At 48.1% G+C, this 21,990-nt stretch overlaps 2 protein-coding genes across 37 annotated transcripts in view; one reads left to right on the top strand and one right to left on the bottom strand.

Annotated features, from left to right (window-relative positions):
• The window catches only part of Fbxl2 (F-box and leucine-rich repeat protein 2), a 48,401-nt gene extending 31,274 nt beyond the window's left edge, over positions 1–17,127 (top strand). Inside the window, exons 6-15 of one of the 2 annotated variants that reach the window (NM_001427212.1) lie at positions 2,917–2,985; positions 3,077–3,172; positions 4,869–4,995; positions 5,110–5,184; positions 7,148–7,278; positions 8,371–8,431; positions 9,305–9,349; positions 9,860–9,916; positions 15,460–15,672; positions 16,222–17,127. In NM_001427212.1, coding sequence (NP_001414141.1) covers positions 2,917–2,985; positions 3,077–3,172; positions 4,869–4,995; positions 5,110–5,184; positions 7,148–7,278; positions 8,371–8,431; positions 9,305–9,349; positions 9,860–9,916; positions 15,460–15,672; positions 16,222–16,329 — 982 coding nt within the window. In that variant the 3' untranslated portion in view covers positions 16,330–17,127. Of the gene's footprint in view, positions 1–2,916; positions 2,986–3,076; positions 3,173–4,868; positions 4,996–5,109; positions 5,185–7,147; positions 7,279–8,370; positions 8,432–9,304; positions 9,350–9,859; positions 9,917–10,433; positions 11,597–15,459; positions 15,673–16,221 lie in introns of those variants that run through there. The other variant, XM_087562988.1, reaches the window with a different exon arrangement.
• A 1,045-nt stretch (positions 17,128–18,172) lies between these two features.
• Ubp1 (upstream binding protein 1) overlaps positions 18,173–21,990 on the bottom strand; it is a 45,759-nt gene continuing 41,941 nt past the window's right edge. For 34 of the 35 annotated variants that reach the window (XR_015626558.1, XR_015626561.1, XR_015626564.1 and 31 more), the window contains 2 exons: positions 21,671–21,722; positions 18,175–19,866 (listed from right to left, as the gene is read on the bottom strand). Coding sequence is in view for 20 of the 35 variants with exons in the window: in XM_087561541.1 (XP_087417667.1) it covers positions 19,829–19,866; positions 21,671–21,722 (90 nt within the window). In the remaining 15 variants the exon portion in view is untranslated. Of the gene's footprint in view, positions 19,867–21,670; positions 21,723–21,990 lie in introns of all 35 variants that reach the window. The other variant, NM_001191819.2, reaches the window with a different exon arrangement.

The raw sequence follows: 21,990 nt of genomic DNA, 5'->3' as shown, positions 1-21,990 counted from the left end.
GTTCTTTTTTTCAGAGCTGGGGACCGAACCCAGGGCCTTGCGCTTCCTAGGTAAGCGCTCTACCACTGAGCTAAATCCCCAGCCCCCCTGAAGGGAAGTTTTTAATGAAAGGCATTTCACAGAGTTCTTCCTTATGGAACATAGCACTTCTGTGTTCCTGGGGTCACACATGCCCTATGCTGTACCTGCCTTGTGAAAGTCTTCAAAGTTCTTTGATTTTATTTTATATATATGTGTGAATGCCTTTATGAATGTGTACCATGTGTGCCTGGTGCCTACTGAGGCCAGAGCAGGCATCAAATGTCCTGGAACTGAAGTTGTGTTGCTATGTGGGTGCTGGGAAAGTAAGCAGGGCTCCTGACTGCTGGACCCCCTACAACCCACCCCTTAGAAGCTTTGTAGTTTTTTTTTTTTTTTTTTTTTTTTTTTGGTTCTTTTTTTTGGAGCTGGGGACCGAACCCAGGGCCTTGCACTTCCTAGGTAAGCGCTCTACCACTGAGCTAAATCCCCAACCCCATAAAGCTTTGTAGTTTTAATCCTGACTTAAAAAAAAAAAAAGACATCGCATATGCTTTGGTGTTTTGCCTGCATGTATGTCTGAGTGAGGGTGTCAGGCCTGTCAGGCCTCTAGAACTGGAGTTACGGACAGTTGTGAGCTGTCGTGTAGGTGCTGGGAATTAAACCCAGGACCTCAGGAAGAGCAGTCAGTGCTCTGAATGGCGGAACCACCTTTTCCAGGCCTAGTTTGACTATCTGGGGGAAGTTGTTGGTAGTTGAACCCAGGATCTCACTCATGCTGAGCTTTCCCACTGAGCCCTGCCCCTGATGAGAGCTGGTCTTTATATGTGGACTAGGGCACACATTTAGGGCACACATTTGGATTTGGGTTCTGGCTACAGATACCCAGTTACTCTGGTATAATCTGTGACTTACAGTCTGCCACACACGCTCTAATGGCTAGTGCCATCGTGTCTTGAAACCAGACAGTTGTTTTCCAGCCCTGCTTCACAGAGCTACAAAGTTAGCTTCAAGTGTTCAGCTCCTCGCAGCTTGTCCTGAGCTGTGCGAAAGTTGCATACATATTTTGTCATACTTAGTTCTAAATATTTTTTCCAAAAAAATATTTTAAATTATGTGCACATGTTTATTCGTTGGCAGTGGGTGGGGTGGGATGGGATGGGTATGTATATTTGAGTACAGTGCCCAAGGAGTCCAGAAGAGGTCACCCGATCCCCTGGAGTTGGAGTTAGAGCTGAGCCATCTAATACGTGTGCTGGGAACTGAACTCAGGTCCTCTGCAAGGGCAGTATGTGCTCCTAAGCACTGAGCCATCCCTCCAGGCGGGAGGATCTAAATCTCTGAAGTGCTGCTGCAAGCTGTGCACTCCAGACTTCTTCACTGTTCGTCAGTAGGAAGAGAAAACTGATTCATTTTTATATGTTGATCCCCCCACACCCCCCTCACAGGTCTTCACTTCATTTTGGTGTCCCCGTGAGCCACCAACGCACTGATCTTCTTCCTGCCCTAGCTAGTCTGTGGTCAGCGCGTCCAGAACATTTTCAGCTTGGTCACTGGGTTTTCATATTTAAAACATAACATGTTGGGGTTGGGGATTTAGCTCAGTGGTAGAGCGCTTGCCTAGCAAGCACAAGGCCCTGGGTTCAGTCCCTAGCTCCGAAAAAAAAAAAAAAAAAACAAAAAAAAAACAAAAACAAAAAAAAACCCATAACATGTTTTCTTCTCAAATTAATAAAAACCTCTTGTGTTCTCCATAAAATACCGCCACTCTGCCATAGCAGCCCAGCATCCGCACGACTCAGCGAGGACCTTCAGCGCCTTTCATTCCTTTAACTGCTGTTGGGAGTTTAAGTCTTCATCGGTTTGACTGTCGTTTGGGGTCAAACCCTTTGTGAGGCTTGGGGCTGGCAGGCTCGAGGGAGTGTACTCCTGTAGCACTTGGAAGCCCATGGTCCCCACCACCCTAGAAACAGTGACACCGTTTTAAGTCTCTGCAGGTAGAGGTAGCTAGTGTACCCCACCAAAGGGCCGAGGAGATCGTCTGGTGTCAGGATTCTAGCTGAGTCTTACCTAGCAGGTAGTGGCTCTCCTGCACATGTCAGGGTCACACATAGCAGCTGCCGGCATCTATCCCTCTCGCCCCTGCCGAGCCTCATGAACTGCTTGGGTTTCATCTCCACCTTCCTAGCCCTGCCCAGAGACCCACTTTGGTCCCATCCCTACACACCAGCAGGGCAGAGCGAGCAGGTGGCATGCAGCCAGGTTTTGGAGGGGGCGGTTATGTCATGGACCAGTCAGGACCCGTGAGACCCGCTGGAGGGTCTCAGGAAGGTGCAGGCTGCATGAGCGTGTCCTGACAGGGAGCGGTAGTGGTGTGTAGCTTTCTGCTTCTGGCCCTGCCATCACCCACAGTAAGGCAGCTAGCTATTCTCCATAACTTGTGGTCCTTGCCGGTAAATGACGGGTCTTGATACTAACAAGACTGACAGTGGTCTGAGTGCCCCGTAGCACAGCACAGGGGAGATCTCGCCCTTGCTTCAAATGGACTTTTCCAGTGGAGAACTGTCAGATCTCCCATCTCAGATGATCCCCAAGGTGGGGCTGGAGGAGGGTCAGCAGACAGGTAGCTTGGGCCTTTGTACAAGCTAGCAATAGGCAGCGTCTGGGAGTGTCCTAGCTTACTGAGCCCTGTATCTGCCAAGAAGTCTGTGGCCTTTGCTGATCTGAGTTAAAGATTTGGAAAGCAGTTTGAAGTGGATGGCTGTGCTGCCCTCTAGTGGCCACTTTGTGGCTTGCAGCCACTATAGCGCTGTGGCCACTCGACGGCTGGCTCACCCTGAGTGCTTCCTTTTTTTTTTTTTTTTTTTTTTTTCCTACTTCTTCTTCTTCTCATTTTAGGACCTTTGCACAGAACTGCCGGAACATTGAACACTTAAACCTCAATGGCTGCACAAAAATCACTGACAGGTAGGACTGAGGCTGGGTCTAGGCAGAGTGGCCACAGGAGTTGGAGAGAAACACAGTGGGAGATGTCTTTAATATGCCTGCCTCTTTGCAGCACGTGTTACAGCCTTAGCCGATTCTGTTCCAAGCTGAAACATCTGGATCTCACGTCCTGCGTGTCTGTCACCAACAGCTCCTTAAAGGGCATCAGGTGAGAGTCCTTGGCGTTTGGGGCGGGGTGGGGTCAGAAGAAAATGTGGGCTGAGGAGGTGTCTCAGTCTGTAAGGCAATGAATGTTCCAGCATCCAGCTCCAGGTAAACAGCCAGGACCGGTGGCTCCTACCTGTGACCCTAGTGCTCACTGGCCACCAGCCTAGCTGAATTGGGAAGTTCCAGCCAGGCTCAGTGAGAGACCCTGTGTGATACGGGGTTGGGGGTGGGGGCAGAATGCAGGAGAATGGACATGAGTCATGAAAGAGGATATAAAGCTAGGGGCTGGGAAGAGGCTCGGCAGTTAGAGCACTGCTGCTCCTGAAGAGGAACCCAACACCCGTGCTGGACAGCTAACAGTTGCCTCTAGGTCTAGGGGTATGAAGCCCTTTCTGGACAGTGTGGACCACTGTATTCAGAGACATATAGCCACCCACCCACATGTACACACATACACACACGTACACACACGCATGCATATACGTGCACACACACATACCGCATGCACACACACACATATACACACACACCACACACATGCACACACATGTATGCACACACACATATACACACACACCACACACACACCACATCACATACATACTCGCAGGTATACACATATTCACATGCACACACACCACACGCATATGTGTGTGTGAACACAATTTAAACTTTAAAAGACTTCAAAGCTAATTATTTTCTATTTTCTCTTTTTAAAAATATTTATTTTTATGTGCATTGGTGTTTTGCCTGTTTGCATGTCTATGTGAGGGAGTCAGGTTCTCTGGAACTGGAGTTACAGACAGAAGTGAGCTGCTGTGGGGTGCTGGGAATTGAGCTCAGGACCTCTGGAAGAGCAGCCAGTGCTCTTAACCATCGACGTCTTTCTAGGCCCATCTTCTATTTTCAATGCTATCATTTTCTTTTTGTGGTGGAATAAGTACATAAAATTGTAATTTATAGTGAAAGTGTCAAATCCTAGCTAAACTTATGGCTTCAGAATGACCCTACTAACTGCACAGATTTCACTGAGATGTGCAGAATTTGAGGCTAGCTCAGTGTTTGATTCGCTACCTTGACCTAACTTTGCCATATTTTCTTGCTTGTGGGTTCATTGCAATTAACTGATTTTTAAAAAATTAATAACAAAAGGTGGCAAGCAAGGAAGATTCCTCAAAGTCAACCTCTGGCCATACAGAACATGCACCCACACATATGTGCACTTAGAGAACCCCTAACGCCAACCCTAGTACGGTCAGTGCCTTGGACTGAGGCATTCCCGGTGACTGTACTGGGTGAGGAGGTGGCCGTTCAGGCAGCACCTGGCTAGTCTCCTCTCTAGGTTGTCTGTGGTGTACTGAGTTCAGCACCTTCTGCAGGAGGTTGTCTGTGGTGTATTGAGTTCAGCACCTTCTGCAGGAGGTTGTCTGTGGTGTATTGAGTTCAGCACCTTCTGCAGGAGATTGTCTGTGGTGTACTGAGTTCAGCACCTTCTGCAGGAGGTTGTCTGTGGTGTACTGAGTTCAGCACCTTCTGCAGGAGGTTGTCTGTGGTGTACTGAGTTCAGCACCTTCTGCAGGAGGTTGTCTGTGGTGTACTGAGTTCAGCACCTTCTGCAGGAGGTTGTCTGTGGTGTACTGAGTTCAGCACCTTCTGCAGGAGGCTGCACAGGGTGCTGTTGTTCTTTGTTCTCTCAGCGAGGGCTGCCGGAACCTGGAGTATCTGAACCTCTCCTGGTGTGACCAGATCACAAAGGAAGGCATTGAGGCGCTGGTGCGGGGGTGCCGGGGTCTGAAAGCCCTGCTCCTGAGGGGTTGTACACAGGTACAGAGGTCACATATCTGGTCAGCCTGTTTCTCTTGCTGTGGTGGTCATCTTGGTGCCTGACTGGTTCTCTCACCTGGAATCCATCCCTCTTTCATTCCTCCATCTACTCAGTTAGAGGACGAAGCCCTGAAACACATTCAGAACCACTGCCATGAGCTCGTGAGCCTCAACCTGCAGTCTTGCTCAGTAAGTATGGAACAGGCATTGGTACACGGCCCACTGCCTGTCGCACCTGTGCGTCCCACTGCCCATCACACCTGCACACAGCCCCACTGCCCATCACACCTGCCCCACTGCCACTGCACGGCCCAAAGTGGCTGGCATCCGGCCACATCACCTTGTCCTAACTCCTCATCCTCTATCCTCATTGGAGCTGTGACTCTTTGTGAGAGAACAACAGTAAAGCAGCATGGTCAGCACGAGGCTATGGCTCCTCCCTGAATTATATAAAGTTTGTCGGTTCCTACACACACACACACACACACAATGAGACAAATGGACATGGTCTCCCCTGCCCAGGCTAGCCTGAAATGCAGTTATCATGCCTTTGAGGGCATGCTGAAAGCTGGGATTACAGGTGTGAGCCAATATACCTGGCTGGCTCTTTAAAGAAAAGTCAGGAATGCTGTTAGTAGTCACCACCTAGGTGTTCGATCTCAGTGTCATTTCTTTTTAACACATTGGGGCTGATGGCCCTCTGATTCCTCAGTGAGAATAACAGCCCTGGCTGGGAGGATAACCCAATCAATTAAGGAATGGCTTTGCAAAGGCAGGATAGAGCCCATGTCAAAACCTGAGGACTGGGGGAGCAGACGACAGGATTTCCCCAGCTCACTGGCTGGCTGGCTGATGGGGAGTTCTGAGTCAGCAGAATATGTCTCAAAAAAGGTGGCCAGCAGCTGAAGAATCACATAGGTGCACACACACAGGTGCACACACACATGTACACACATACATGTACACACACACACACATGCACACAGCAGCAGTGCTATAAACAGAGGCCATGTGCAAGAGAAAGCCAGCACTTTTCTAGGCATCAGCTTTGGACTCACTTTGTCTTTGTGGATGTGCTGGTTGATGGGCTGCATGGCCCAAGGGGAAGCCAGGAGTTTGGGAAACCTAAGAGAAAATCATTACATTCATCTTTAACAAACAAATCCAGGTCTTCAGAGTGTGAGATGGTGGGAGGGAAAGCAGTGTCTTCAGAGCTGGCTTCACAGACCTGCCTGGACTGCCCCAGGGGCAGATTTGAGCTACACGGGACAGACCGGCCAGTGGTTAAACTCAACGGGAACACAGTCACGTCTGCACGACTTACTGTGTCTGAAGCAAAGATTATTCTAGACCTTTACAGCCTGCTTAAACAGAACTCCAAGGAATTTACCAGTGCCCACTTCTCCTTTTCTCTAGAGGATTTGGTGAATGTTATAAATGCACGTAAACATGGTGATTTCTATGATGAACACACAAAGCAGGACTGTCTACGCATCCAGCCGTGCACTACCGTGTCATTTAACTAGGGAGTTCCAGGAGTAACTTAGTGTTTTCCACGAGTTTATGAACTGCTCCTAAAATGGTCTCTTCTGATGACTGTCCAGGTGGAGTCTTGGCCTTTCAGTGTCCATCACTAATACTAGGATATTTCTCCGCTGTGCAGAATCTCCCCTCTACTCTCGTTTGTTTAGCAGTGCTGGGATTGAATTCAGAGAGAGCCTCATTCATGCCAGGCAGGCACCTACCAACCTAGTGATCGCCCAGACTTATTTGTTACTTTGATTTTGGACAGGTTTGTTTGTTTGTTTGAGACAGGGTCTTACTATACAGCCTCGGCTGGTCTGGAACTAGGCAGACTCCAGACTCCACTAGCTCTGCTTCCCACGTGCTGGGACCAAAGGTATACACTTGGCTAGTTTTGTTTTGAGGTAGGGCTTCACTAATGAAGTCCAGGATGGACTAGGCCTCTTCTTGCCTCACCTTCGAAGTGCCAGGACTACAGGTGAGCGCTGCCCCATGCAGCCTGCTTGTGTTTTGGCTGGGTGTCAGGGTGAAGTGCTTGTAGGCAGCGGAGAACCGGGCAGACCGCACTAGGCTCATTCCCCCGGGCTCCGTGTGATTGCTGGCTCCTGACCCTGTGCTCTTCTCCCAGCGCATCACTGATGACGGCGTGGTGCAGATCTGTAGGGGCTGCCACCGGCTACAGGCGCTGTGTCTCTCGGGTTGTAGCAACCTTACGGATGCATCTCTCACGGCCTTGGGCCTGAACTGCCCCAGACTACAGTGAGTGTGACCCCCTTTTGCTCTTTGGCTCTGAGAGGACCAACTAGGCTACCATAGGGGGTAGGTTTGCCACACTTAGGGTGGTAGAGCCAGGAGGTGTTGGCTAGGCTGCGGTATGACAGTGCCTCTGCCCACCCGGGGGTGGGGGGGAGGCTGTGTAGCACAGCTCACTCTCATGTAGTCTCTGGTCTGTTTCCCGTGTTTGTTCATATTTTACCTCATGTGTTACGCTTTGGCTTTGGTCATTGGAGTGGTCTGGGGGTGCGTAGAATGGTTGAATGTCTCTGCTAACCCTGTCACTAGATGGGCAAACTCTGCTGCTTGCCTTTTGTCCTCCTGAGTGTAGGCAGAAAGGTTGGTTCCCAAGGTAGTGCACTCCTGCTGCTGCCCCAAACACTAGCTCTGCACACAGAGAGCGTGGTGCAGAGAGTAGCCGACCCCACAGGCCTGCGCCACCCTGATTTAACTAAACACACCTCGGTGAGTGGACCCCCACTTTCAGCAGCAGAAACTGAGGCCCAAAGGAAAATCAGTTTGTCTTGCATCTCATGGATAAGGAGGGAAGCAAAAATCTGAACCTGTAGATTCTGTCTCAGAACGAACAGCCTTAACAGAGACCATACAAAGAGGCAGTGAGAACATTCTATCTTTCTTTACATCAAAACTGTTTTGATTCTAATGAGGATGAACTCATCTTTTTCATTGCTTACACTTTTAAGGTCCCCTCGAGGGTAACTGGAGTGGAGGCCTTGCCAGCATGCCTGGGGCTAGTTCAGTCCCCAGCACCACAAGATAAATACTGTGGGTTGAGAGACGATTTTGTTTAGCAAGAGTCCATTTTAATTGTGTTCTAAAACAGTTGTGGTGGGCTCCTGGTTCACTGTGATGAGACATTCGGACTTAGTACCCATCCCTTCGAGCCTGGTACCACTCAACCTGTCCCAAGAGGCCCTGTTTTCGAGACCCAGGAGGACATGACAGGAAGTGGCTCAGTGTGCCACAGAGCCGAGCAGACTTGAGAATGTGCACCATACAGTGTTTCTGTTGCTAACCGGGTGCTATGTGTTTTCTTCCCCCGTGCCCACTTTGCAGAGTTTTGGAGGCTGCCCGATGCTCCCATCTGACCGATGCAGGCTTCACACTGCTGGCTCGGGTAAGGCATCCAGTTTGAGACAAAACTACGCTGTAATTCAAAGCGACTCTGGGTAGTTTGGGGAATGCGAAGAAAATGACATCTAGCTTCAGAAGATGGCTATGATGACTTTTTTCAGATGGCCAGGACACTAGAGAGACCCTGGCAGGTGTGTCCAAGTTCTTGACGTAATATTGTCACTTACAACACTCATGCTTAAGAACTATGCAGTTGGTGCTGGAGAGATGGCTCAGAGGTTAAGAGCACTGTCTACTCTTCCAGAGGTCCTGAGTTCAAATCCCAGCAACCTCATGGTGGCTCACAACCATCTATAATCAGGTCTGGTGCCCTCTTCTGGCCTGCAAGCATACATGCAGGCAGAAAACTGTATGATGTATACATAATAAATAAATGTTTAAAAAAAAAAAAAGAACTATGCAGTTGAGTTACCAAGAAATGTTGGCCCCATTCATAGCTGTCCTTGAGCACACACTGCCCATGAGCTGGGTGCCTTCAGACCTCAGTGCCCCTACTTGTCAGTGAGGCCCACCTTGACCTTTCTGTGTGAACCCAGGCTGGCCTCTGCTTGGCTTCCCTGGCCAGGACTGTGCTCTATTCGGTCTCCCACACGGCTTGTGGTACTGTCTGTGTCCTGTCCCCACCTCCTACAGAGGAGTCTGATCTATGTTGTAGGAAGCTGTGACAACTCTCTTTCTCGGTTGAGAGGATGGTGCTGGAGGGCGTGGCGGGGGGGGGTAGCCATGTCCGTTGTTCAAAGTGAGCTTGCTGGTTTGGGATGGCTGCAGGAACAGGAGCCCCTGCTCAGTGGACTGGGTGGGCTACAGGGCTACTCTTCTGCGCCCACATAGCAGAGTATCTTGTGGACTCTTCCAGAATTGTCATGACCTGGAGAAGATGGACCTTGAAGAATGTGTCCTGGTGAGTAGGCTCTTGGCAGCTTCTTAGGGCTGCTCTGTCACTGCTCAGGGCCCAGCATTGTAGCAAGCACAGGTCACCACTGCTACCCAGCATGGTGGTGGGGATCAGGCACCTGTTGTGGGATCTATAAGGGTTTGGTGGTTCCACATGCAGGAGAGTACCATCCATTTCCAAGCACAGGCAGGATTTCCTTCTATTTTGCAAAGCTTGTGAGAGGAATGAACCTGGATGTTGGATGCATGACAGGGTGGCTACAGGAAGGTGTTCTGGGGACCCCCCCCCCACAACTCCACTGCTTTAATACCCCGTCCCTAGGCTCCCTCAAGCACCGGAAGCAAGGCCAGAGAACAGTGTGCCTCCCTAGGACACACTGACAATGTGAGCCAGAGTGTGCATGGATGAGGTGTTAGTTTTCTTTCTGTTCCCTCTGAGCCTACACTCAGGAGAATCCAGGAGTGGGTATTAAGTCCTGGTTCAGAAGCCACACACGCCAACTGTGTTTCTCTCCAGATCACTGACAGCACTCTGATCCAGCTCTCCATCCACTGCCCCAAGCTGCAAGCCCTGGTGAGTCTGAGTTACTGCTGAGAGTTAAGAATGTCTTAGGAATGAGAGGACCCTCCCCCCGGCAGATGCCATGGGGTCCACTCTGTGTAAAGCCACTATCATTCTTGGTCTCAGCCCGTGCTGGGGTAGCATGAGCTGTGAGGCATCTAAACATTACTTCTATTGTAAGGAGGGAGAGGAGCTGATAGGAAATCACAGCCCCATCATCGATTCACTTCACCTCGTGTTCACCCTGTCAGGGAGAAGAAAAACACCATTATCTAGGTGCAGAGACCTTTCCCTAGCACTGTGCTCTGAGGGGTCTGCTGTGCACGTTCTCTCAGCCCTAGGGGAAAGGGTCTGGGCCCTCTCTCCGCATGCTGTCTAGTCCTCACAGGACCCCTGCCTTCCAGTGATCAGTTTCCCTCAAGGGGTTCTGGGCACCAGAAGGACTCTCGGTAACTCCAAATAGCACTGTGCTTCTCTACCCTGCCAGTAAAGGAGAATGGACCACTAGGAGTCTTTCCTCTTTGCCCAGGAGTGTCGATCTGCAGTATCGCCTGAGACCACACAAGGAGCCTAGACCTAGAGCCTCACCAGACCCGAATCTGAACACCTATCTACCTCTGTCTCACAGTGACAAGACACCTGCCCCATAGACATCAGACCACTCAGTATGGAGACTTGCCCACTGTATGTACAGGGCCTTACCCCACAGCAACAGAATATTACAGGCCTGGGGCAAGGAGATGTAATGAAGCAGTCAGAACCTTCTGGATAAACAGAACAGTCTGGACTCAAGAAAGGACATGTTTGGTGGCAACATTGCAGATGACAAGTCCAGATTAACATGACATTTTAAAGGAGACTTCAGAAAAATGTTCCTGGTACAAATTATGAAGATACCATAAAACCAACAGAAAATCAATGCCCACAAATACAGTATATAGAACTGCTCAGAAAATTAAAACCAAAAATCAGCGAACAGCCTTAAAGCAGAGTGGAGGACCCAACAACAGAGTGGCCTACTCTTGCCAAGTGAGCACAGCCTTTAGAAAACAAAGGGTTGGAATGGTTGCACAGTATTGGAGAATCAGTGCCTCAACTGAGGCTTCCAACTTTGTGGCTGATCTGAGTGGTGTGGGACTTGGTGCAGCGCCATTGGTGTCCAAGAGGAAGCAGCCTGTCAACTTGGGTCTCCTGGAGAGGAAGACAACTTCAAGGACTTTCCCATGGAAGGGCCATCTTGGAAGAGGAAACTTCAACTGAGAAAATGTCCCTACCACTTTGCCCTGTATGCAAGCCTCTGAACCATTCCCTTGATTAATGATTGATGTGGGAGGGCCCAGCCCACTGTGGGTGGTGCCTCCCCTATGCCCTTTGTTGATGATTTTGTTGAAGAGGCCAGTTAGAGAAGTCTCACCTTCTCTTTTGTCATACATTCAGAAGTAGATTTGCCCAGAGGTCTGTAGAGGTAACGAGTATCTATCACTGCCTTCCTCACGAAGCACCTGCATTGTTCTAACTCAGTGGTCACACTGTTGTGTACCTGGCTTACTTGACAGTGTCTATGCCTCACCAATGTTCCCTTTTTAATGAGTAAGCAGTCTGTCCTGTTTGGTATCCACCCATTTTTCATTCCATAATTTTAATAGTGATTAGTGATCTTTTACTAAGTTGCAATGAAGTTTTGCAAAATGATCATTTCTAATTCTGTCATTTTTTATACCTACAAAGATGTAACTGAAAAGAATATCACCTATTTTTCTGTCTAGTGTTTGTTGTAAATGGATATGGGTTTATTGTTGTTGTTTTTCCTAATTCAGTGTTATTCATTTCAGGAAGATTCTGAGTTTTTTTTTTTTTTTTTTTTTTTTTCCGGAGCTGGGGACCGAACCCAGGGCCTTGCGCTTGCTAGGCAAGCGCTCAACCGCTGAGCTAAATCCCCAACCCCAGATTCTGAGTTTTGCCATGCTTTCTGGCATTAAAAATAAATCTAACTTGCCTGGTGGTTTGCATGTCACAGATTTGATATCAACCATCTCTTCAAGAAGCTGTGACAGCTTGTATAATGGCGGATAAATGCATAGTGTTTGAATTAAGAAACAGAAGTCAAGCAGTGAGTTCAAAAGCCAGAACAACGATAAGAACATGAAGTGCCTGATCATTTACAAAACTGCAAGCAGACACAGAAGACCGCTTTGTGCCTCAAGGATTAGGAGGATTGTCTGTATCCATTCCAAGGGCATCTGGGTTCTTCCCAGCTTCTGGCTATTATAAGGCTGCCATGAACATAGTGGAGCATGTGTCCTTATTCTAGGTTGGAACATCTTTTGGGTATATGCCCAGGAGTGCTATAGCTGGGTCCTCAGGTCCTATGTCCAATTTTCCGAGGAACCGCCAGACTGAATTCCAGAGTGGTTGTACCAGCTTGCAGTAATGGAGTACTACTCAGCGATTAAAAACAATGACTACATGAAATTTTTAGGCAAATGGATGGAACTAGAAAATATCCTGAGGGAGGTAACCCAGTTACAAAAGAACACACATGGTATGCACTCACTTATAAGTGGATATTAGCCCAAAAGCTCGGAATACCCAAGAAACAATTCACAGACCATATGAAGCTCAAGAAGAAGGAAGACCAAAATACTCATGGGAGGAAATGCAGGTACAAAGAGTAGAGCAGGGACTGAAGAAAATGATATCCAGAGACTGCCCCACCTGGGGATCCATCCCACATGCAGTCACCAAACCCAGTCACTATTGCTGATGTCAAGAAGTGCATGCTGACAGGAGCCTGATATGGATGTCTCTTGAGAGGCTCTGCCAGAGCCTTACTGATACAGATGAGGATGCTTGTAGCCAACCATCAGACTAAGCACAGGGACCCCAATGGAGGAGTTAAAGGACTGAAGGAGCTGAAGGGGTTTGCAATCCCATAGGAAGAACAATATCAACTAAACATACCCCCCCCCCCCCCCAGAGCTCCCAGGGACTAAACCACCAACCAAAGAATACACATGGAAGGGACCTATGGTTCCAGCAGCATATGTAACAGAGGATGTTTGTCATCAGTAGAAGGTGAAGCCATTGGTCCTATGAAGGCTCTTTTCCCCAGTATAGGGGAATGCCAGGGTGTTGAGGTGGGAGTGGGAGCATCTTCATAGAAGCAGGGGTAGGGAGTATGGGAAAAGGGGGGAAGGGAAAGAACAGTTGAAATGTAAATACTTAAAATATCCAATAAAAATTAATTGAAAAAGAAAACAAAGGTGGGGGTGACAGGGAGCAGGAACAAAGGATGTGACAGTCATAGTATCACAGAATCAAAACAGAGCTAAATAGTCCCAAGTTGGTAAAATGTCCTGTAGGTCAAAGCTGATCAGACCTTGGACAGATACTCATCATCAGCCATCTTCCAACCACCAAAGCCACTTTCTCCCAGGATCCTTGGGCAGACACTGGCAGAGGTCAAGAATTCTCACCTCAGAATCCTGTGTGTGGAAATCTTTTTTTTTTTTTAAGATTTATTTATTTATGTATATGAGTACACTGTAGCTGTCTTCAGACACACCAGAAGAGGGCATCAGATCTCATTACAGATGGTTGTGAGCCACCATGTGGTTTCTGGGAATTGAACTCAGGACCTCTGGAAGAGCAGTCGGTGATCTTAACCGCTGAGCCATCTCTCCAGCCCCCGTGTGGAAATCTTATCAAGGAAGTGCAGGAGAACATTGGTGTGAATATAAAATGAATCTACTATCACAGAAAGCAAGATAGCGGGTCCTCAGTATTACAGTGCCACTGCTGAGTACGTTAAAACACAAGACACAGGCAACCTCAAAGGATGTGAGGCAGACAGCACACCCACATTAGCAGTATTATTCCACAGCAGTCATGGGGAAGCAACCAAAATGTCAACAGGTGAACTCGACATGCTTCCTATGCCAAGAATGCCGTTGAGACTGAAGCGCTGTTGGCACATGCTTCAGCATGGGTGAGCCTGAGGACATGATACTACGTGAAGTGAGCCAGGTCCCCAAGGACAGTGTCATCAGAAGAAAGCAAAATAAAGCCCAAATCAAAAGGACATAACACTGTAGAGCTCAGTGGTGCACACACACCAGTGCAGTATCATAGCAACGCTGGCTGCTGCTTTGGAAACAGGCCCCAGGCCAGGTTGCTGGTATCAGCGGCAGTTGGCTGCCACCAGGTCTATCCAGGCCGAGTGTCCCGTATCCAAAATGGGGCCAAGGTGTTGGGCTTCCAGGTTGTCGGATACACTTTGAAGTACTTGAGGCTGGGTCCAAAACCTAAACACACACTTATCTTCTACCTAGCGTGCATCTTCCACAACTGCCACTGCACTGCGTTCTCACGGTGGCCCGTTCCTATCTGTAGTGATAATAAAATTTCTTTAGAATTGGAGGATTTCAAATTCTCACGTTATGGCTGCTAAACTTGTAGGAGGTACAACTATGTAAATAACCCAAAATCCTCTTAAGGAATTCATTTAGAATTTCTAAATTCCCCCAAATGTACATGTAGAAACATGTAGAAACGCTAGAGAAGTTAAGCTCTCCCCCGTCCCTGCCTCTATCTCCTACTACACTCTGAGCCTGACATTCTTGTCCCCCAGCCTGGGCCTCAAAGCACGTTCTGCCCTTTCCTACTTGAACCCCAGTACCTCAGACATTAGCTCACAGACTGCCATGGTCGTCCTGTCGGTCGCTCTCAGGCTCTGTTCCTTTTTCTCTTGAGAACTTTGAATGTTGGTGTGTGTTTTCTATTTTCATAGTGAGACAACTGTCCAGCCTGAAGTTAAGTAAACTTGCTATTTAAATTCATCCTTGTACTTCTGTAACCTTAGTTACCACTTCCAAGAGGCTAGTGATAAATGACGACGGTCAGAGTCTCATTGCATAGCCACAATTGAGTCATGGATGTTTGCATTTTTAATGTGAGCACTTTGTCTGTGCTGGGGTACATGCCTGAGACTGTGGGTGCTCATGGAAGCCAAAGTCATTGGATCCTTCTGTAGCCGAGCTACCAGTATGTGCTTTTAACTACTAGCCACTCTCCAACCCTGCTCATTTTAAACAAGGACAGTAAATCTACTGGCTTTACTAGTGACACCTCTATTCAAATTGACCCATAAAACTGCTGGAGAGTTAACTCTGAACCATGCCCCTGAAACATACTTCCTGTTTCTGGTTGGAAACTTAACTGCCATGGTCTGGGGCAGCAAACCCAGGACCTTACCAACTCCTCTAGTGTGTGCTCTTAGAGAAAACCCCAGACTTTCCTATAGTACTGGACAGGGGGATAGGAGCACGCTGGCTGTCAGTCAGAGGAGGCTTTTGTAGTCTTTGGCCCTTACAGACTTCCATTTATTCATGGTGACCCTTCCCACACACAGCACTAAATCTCCAGCACGTGTTTTCCAGAGGAAATACCATCACAGCAAGCAGTTACTCTGGGCCCTTGAGGAGCCGGCTCCCAGCTTTTGCTAGGTAGAACTTGGAATGAGGGTCCTGTTAAAGAATGTCTTTCTCCCCTCGCAGAGCTTGTCCCACTGTGAGCTCATCACCGATGAAGGGATCCTACACTTGAGCAGCAGCACCTGTGGGCACGAGAGACTCCGGGTACTGGAGCTGGACAACTGCCTTCTTGTCACTGACGCCTCACTGGAGCACCTGGAGAACTGCCGGGGCTTGGAGAGACTGGAGCTGTACGACTGCCAGCAGGTCACCCGTGCAGGCATCAAGCGTATGCGGGTAGGTGTGAGCCCCTCTTAAGCTCTCCTTGGCAATGGGGAATACCCAGAAATCAATATCCAGACTGGTGGATGCTGATCAGGGATTACTGAAGAATGGTAGGCTGTCAGATGAGTTTTTGTACCAGGCTAGAGGGCTCAGCCAGTACCTGTCTTCTGAGTTTAAGGCCAAGAACATGGTACAAGTAGAATAGAAGCACTTCATGTTTTCTGACCTCCACATACATGCTGTGGCATGCACTTACCCTAGTGCACACAATGTACTAAAACCAATATTCACTTGTCTAGTCTGGTGTGTTTATACAAACTCTGATTACACAAGTGCTACCTTAGGCTTCTTGCTGCCACTTGAGAGAAGTGTTTCCATGTGTCTTCAGAAGGTGCTGGATTTGGTAGTGAGTAGAGGGTTTAACAGGGACAGTTCTAGCTCACAGCAGTCTACCTGCCTAATAATAAGGTAACCAATTGTAGATGGACTAGAGGTTTTCAAAGGTTATATACGACTCCTAAGACCAGGGCAGATGACTCCCCGTTTCCTATTTCCTTCCAGGCTCAGCTTCCTCGTGTCAAAGTCCATGCCTACTTTGCTCCAGTCACCCCTCCACCAGCAGTGGCAGGAAGTGGACATCGACTGTGCAGATGCTGTGTTATACTCTGACAGCAGCTGCTTAGGCCATGGGCCCTACCCTCCAGGTTAGACCAGTCTCCTGACTGCTCGCTCCATCTCTGGACTCTCCGTGGTGAAAGCATTACAGGTAAAAACCTTCGGCCCACATACCTGCAGAAACTGGTGATGCCCAGCACCTTAACGTCACTAGGATGCAAGCAGACCCAGGCCCGTGTCACTTACCACCCGGCAAGAGTGGTGTGGTGCAGCCTGGAGCCCATCAGAGGTGGGTACCTAGGCGTATGAGCCCCATCTGGCTTTGTCAGCATTCTACGTACACCTTCAGTGTTAGCACAACCCTAGCAGAGCAAGAGTCTGTTGGTTTCCTACCTGATCTTTACGCCAGTGGTCTAATGTAATTCAGAGCACTTCCTACTGATCTGCAGGACTTGCCACTGTGAGGACTAAATAGCACCTTTATCAACGTGACTGTACTGCAAACTCAGAGTGGCTGGTAGTTTGCCATGTAGAAACACGTGTGAAAGGCATGTTAACATACTTGCAGAAGACACCAAAGATACAAGGCCTCTGAGCTGGGCGGGCGGGCTCGTCACCTTTCTCTTTCTGTCAGCTCATCATACCCAAGTCTAGGGACCAAACCCAAGCCCCTTTGCATCGATCCATGGGAAATTATACGCTCTGCCATATGCTACAGCACACAGTGCACTCTGCTAAAGGAGAAAAGCCAATTAAGCCCACACTCCTCAAAAAACTCGCAGGAACCTTGAAGAAATCCAGAATTAAGGCTTAAATTATCTATAATATAATCAAGTAAAACTAATGAACGGATATACGTAGAATGGATGTGTTTTTTTTTTTTTTTTTAATTTACTCTGAATTTTTAGGAATCCTATCAGGACTATTTTAAACTTTACACATGAAAAGGTCAAATGAACGAAGTGAAGGCGGCTCTCAAATTCACAGAGCCTCACCATGCGCACTGGAGTCACCAGGGCCTTCACGCTCGTGACATCATGAGGCAAAAAGAACAAATCCACTGTGCAGACGCAGGTGCTCCTGTCCCTGGGACTGCAATAGGGTACTGTCCTTTACTACGGTGCTGCTGCTCTGTGCACCATTTCCCACTTCTTTATCAGTAACAGTAGCTGAACCTTCCCAGCAACCACTCCCCAACCAGAACTGCAAAACTGAGCTCTCTCTGCGGCTGAGTGGACAGAGGCAGTGACTCCCCACTGCACTCTAGGGGGCTCACCAGGTGAGCGAATCCCTGTATTCTGCTTACTGCGACACCAAGGGTTGGTCTGCCTCCTCCCATTGTGGGGAGGGCTGGGCTGTGACAGACGGAGACGCTGCTAAAGAAGTTTGCCCTAGGCTCAGTCCAGTGAGTCACGACACTCATCTCTATTAAATACCAGAGATGACGATAGAGTGCGGCCCATCGCAGATGGCGTACCCAATGTTCAGTGACCACGACTTCAAGCCTAGCAGAGCCTGATTGTCTCCTCTAAGTATGCAGCAGGAAGTTCCTGTAACTACTTGTCTTGAGTCACATCGCCTTTGTGGAAGTCGGGGTGAATGTCATGCACCATGCACATTGAGGGCAGCCCTTGATTTCATGTGATCTCAGATGATGCTTGGACAACTTAGATTTTAAATGAGCAATACGTTTACAAAACAATCAGAAAACATTTATTACACTGAACTGTACGTCCTATAACCCAAGTAGCAAACTGCTGGTGCCGTGGGTCAGGAACATGTCTCACTGAGACAGACTAGACTCGCACTTCGTGCAGCTCAGCACAAGATCAAGTCTAAGGAGCTTATGAGTACTTTCACCCCACTTCTAAAATCTGATAAGGAATTCAAAATAGCACACAGCATTAAATGACATTTATTGTTCCATAAATCATGAGATCCAAAAAAGAAAGCTAAATAGACAAGCAAAATTCTAAAACAATTAGGAGATAAATTCACTTCTTTCCCAAGTAAGTGAATGGTACAGAAAGAAAGCATGTGGTCACACAAAAGCAAAGGGAAGGACGGATGGGAGCGCCCCCTAGAGGGCTTGCAGAGCTACAGCACTGCCAAGCCCCAGAGGAAAATATTGAGACAGTTTGTTTTGTGGCAAGTAATTAACCAGGGACAGGTAAAACAGGCTGTCAACGCTTCTGCCCACTGAAGGATGGAGTAGTCTGTCTTCTGGGGGAGATTACACTTAAACCTTAACTATTCCTACCCACCCGAACAACAGGGGTCAGACAAGCGCATTCACAGCCAGCAGCTGAGCAAACGGGTACAGACGCTACATAATTAAAATGGAAAGAAGTTTTTAAAAACTCGGAGTGAGGGGAGAGGTAATGGCGGCGTAGAAAGGGAAAAGCCAACGACTCCCTTTCTGAGCAGTGTGCGAGTACACGACTCACAGGCACACCTGTCACAGACAAAGCAAGAAGGATGCAGAGTATAGAGCCCCCACCAATCACCACACTATCTATCCATGATTGTATTGAAACTCAGTATTTGAGGGGAGAAAAGGGAAGGTTTATGGTACATTTTAGTGTCTTGTTATGACATCTAGTGTTTCCATGGGTAATTTTGTCTCATTCAAAAAATTCCTTTAATATCATCAGAAACTATCAACAACAATACTGTCCCCCATTCCATCACCTAGTTCTAATGTCTGGGGAAGGGCTTTAGACATATTTAAGAACAGAGCTGGGCACAAGACAAGTGAGTGCACACCTAGCATCCCAGCTACTTGGGAGGCTGAAGTGGGGGAATGGGGAGATGAGAAAAGGAAACCACACGAGTTTAAAAGGCAAGGAGGCTTCAAAAGGTGAGATCCAGAAACTAAAATGCTAAAACTGGGAGCGAAAGCCAAACACCCAAGTCTCTGTACTCTTAGGGCTCACACTGACCTCACAAGGTATGGCTGACAGTGCTGTTTGCTCATCATCTTGGCCCTTCTTGTCTGGCAGGATCCCCTCTGACGAACACCTTCAGACATGATCACTTCGGAGGAGGTGCTCAGCCTCTTACCTGACCGATTCTGCTTTGTCAGCGCAGTGCAGGGCAGCTCCCCCAGAAGCTCCCCCTATCTCCTCCCCAGGTCAGCATAAGGGTCAGGCAACAAAAGCCAAACTGGCACAGAAAGGTAAATGCCCACGGTTGAGTTTTACATTCAATCCAAACCGCATACAGTGTGAAAAGCAGCAGCAACTGCTTCTGGGGGAGGTGGGGCGGGGGTCTTTCCGCTGGCCCCTGCCAGGGAAGCAAGTACTCGTGATCACCATGGTTAGGAGCTGGTTGCACGTCACCTGACATGCTCTCTCTCACGAGGATGCTGGGCTGTGGCAGTGACAATGAGGAGACTTGTCTCTCCTACAGCTCATTAGGAAGGTCATCTTGTGTTTTCAATATGAAACATTTCACAGTAAAATCCAATTCCCAGACTTCTTGGATTCAGTCTTCACACACTTTTAAGCATGACTTTATTTGGTACTGAATAGAGTTCAGTCTGTATAAGGTATCACTTCAAAATTATGTGAATACCATCATTATTTTCAGCTGCAAGAAAAAAGGGGGGGAGGGTTAAAACTCTGAACTAAGCTTAGAAGAGAAACAGTAGTAAGACTGACTGCACTACTCTAGCTCCTCTCCCCTCAGATGCATCCTCTGTAACACTGCTCAGGGAGCCCAGCTCTACAGGGCAAGGCTTACGAGAGCAGCAGCAGCAGATGCGCTTGTACGCTAGGGCAAAACGGGCCAAAGCACTGTGAGGGCAGAGCTGAGAAAGCCCTGCAAAAGATGTGTAGGTGACCTGCAGGCTCTGCTGGAGACGGACGTCTCTTTGCTGGAGAACTGAACTCTCAGAGGCAGATAGCAAGACATAATGGCCTCAGAAAACTGTGAGACTCCGTGAAGACGTCCATAAAGACAGAAATGAAGGTGTCCATGCTGGAGGGAGGCCCTGAGGGAGACCCTGTGGGAACGAATGCTGCAGCATTCACAGCCTCACAGGACACAAGTTCCCCAGTAAACGTGAGTTTCTTGGTTTTTTTTTTCTTGTTTTTTTTTTTTAATTTTTCAAAATAAAAGCTATTACATTTTAAAATTAAAGCTGTTTCTTCATATAAGCAGCGAACCAATTCACTACTGTGTCACATGTGCAGGTGTCCACATAAGGTGGCCTGATGGCCAATCAAGTATAAAGCAAATCATATTTTCAAACCCTTTTGGGCAGCACCTTTTCAGAGTCACTACCGTGTGACTGCTTCCTCTTCTAGGGGTGGGGTCTGTGCTGAGACCAGTATAACTGGTCTTAACCCACGTTCTCTGCCCATTCCTGCTAACCTTGTAGTTTGGAGCTCACTTGACCTGGCCTGGATCTCTTCCCACACTGCTCCCTCTGTACATCCTGCCCAACCGTTAGTCACTAATGACATCTGAAAACTTCTAAATTAGCACCTCAAACTCAGTGCACCTCAGAATGGTACAATTAGCTGCCTGCTTTCAGACCAAGTTGACTTGCCTCTTTGATGAGGCAGCCACTTGCCCTGGCAGTCACAACTATTCCTCTATCAAACCAGGAACCAACTGCGCCCTGCCCACATCCATACACTCCTTTTGCCTCTGGCCTCCGTGTTCCAGTTTTGCTGTCTTGTCATCTGTCTCCACAGAGAGAGCAGAAGGAAACCCCAGCCCCCTTGCTCCTTTATTTAAACCACTTCATTGCCTTCCCAACCCATCTGATATAAGAGCCGATGACCATCACCACCTGTCTTTACTGTATGCCAGGGCCTGCCTCTGTCCCAGACCCACTGTGCTCTGTTCATTCTCATGCTTCATGGGCTTTTTCCACACCTCACAGAAACTAGAGGATTCCTTTGCAGAATCCCACTCTGCCTTGGGTTAGCCCTATGGCCGGATCTTCCTTCTCTTAGACCATCTCCTCAGAAAAGCTGTCTCTGACAGCTCCATGCTTACCCAACTCCCATAAGCTCGGCACTGACTTATTCCTTCGTGTCACCGAATACTGGTCAATTCTGACTTTCTTTTCCCACTACAATGGGATTCTCCTCGAGCCCTTGTTTCATTTAAGCATCAACAGAGTGCTGTCTTGGACAAAATGCTCAGTAAACACTGGCTGAATGGACGCTTTGGTCTCTTCAGGTCATCTAAAACCAGCCCTTCCTGCACTGCTTGATAATTTCTATTTCAAACACTAAAAATGCTCTCCCTCCATGTTCCAACCTCTTAAAATTTGCAAAGATATCTTTTTCAAGAATATACACATACACAAGAGCTTCTAATCAGGTCACCGTGTCCTTCATAATCACAACACACCAAGGCACACACACATAAAAAGTACCTTTTACTGTAGAGAATAAAAAACAACTCTCATCTTGAAAGTTCTGAACCATCTAGAAGGATAAAGCAGACATGTAAGTATAATTACGATCTCTCAGTCCTTAACTGACCAGAAATGACAAATTTATAAAGGACTCCGACACAACCTCTGCATGTTTCCTACACAAATACACAGTCCCAGTCACGCTGACAGCAGTAGGAGACAGTAAACGTTTATGCCTGTTGTTTGTGAGCCACTGAGCAGCGTGTTGTGCCCGGGCCTGTGAATCCCGACTTAAAGATTACATCGGCTGGTTCCTACTGTTACAGTTTGTCAGTGAA

This window comes from Rattus norvegicus, chromosome 8 (assembly GCF_021556685.1).
Source record: "Rattus norvegicus strain SHRSP/BbbUtx chromosome 8, alternate assembly SHRSP_T2T, whole genome shotgun sequence".
NCBI classification, from domain to species: domain Eukaryota; kingdom Metazoa; phylum Chordata; class Mammalia; order Rodentia; family Muridae; genus Rattus; species Rattus norvegicus.
This window is presented reverse-complemented; position numbering and strand designations above follow the sequence as displayed.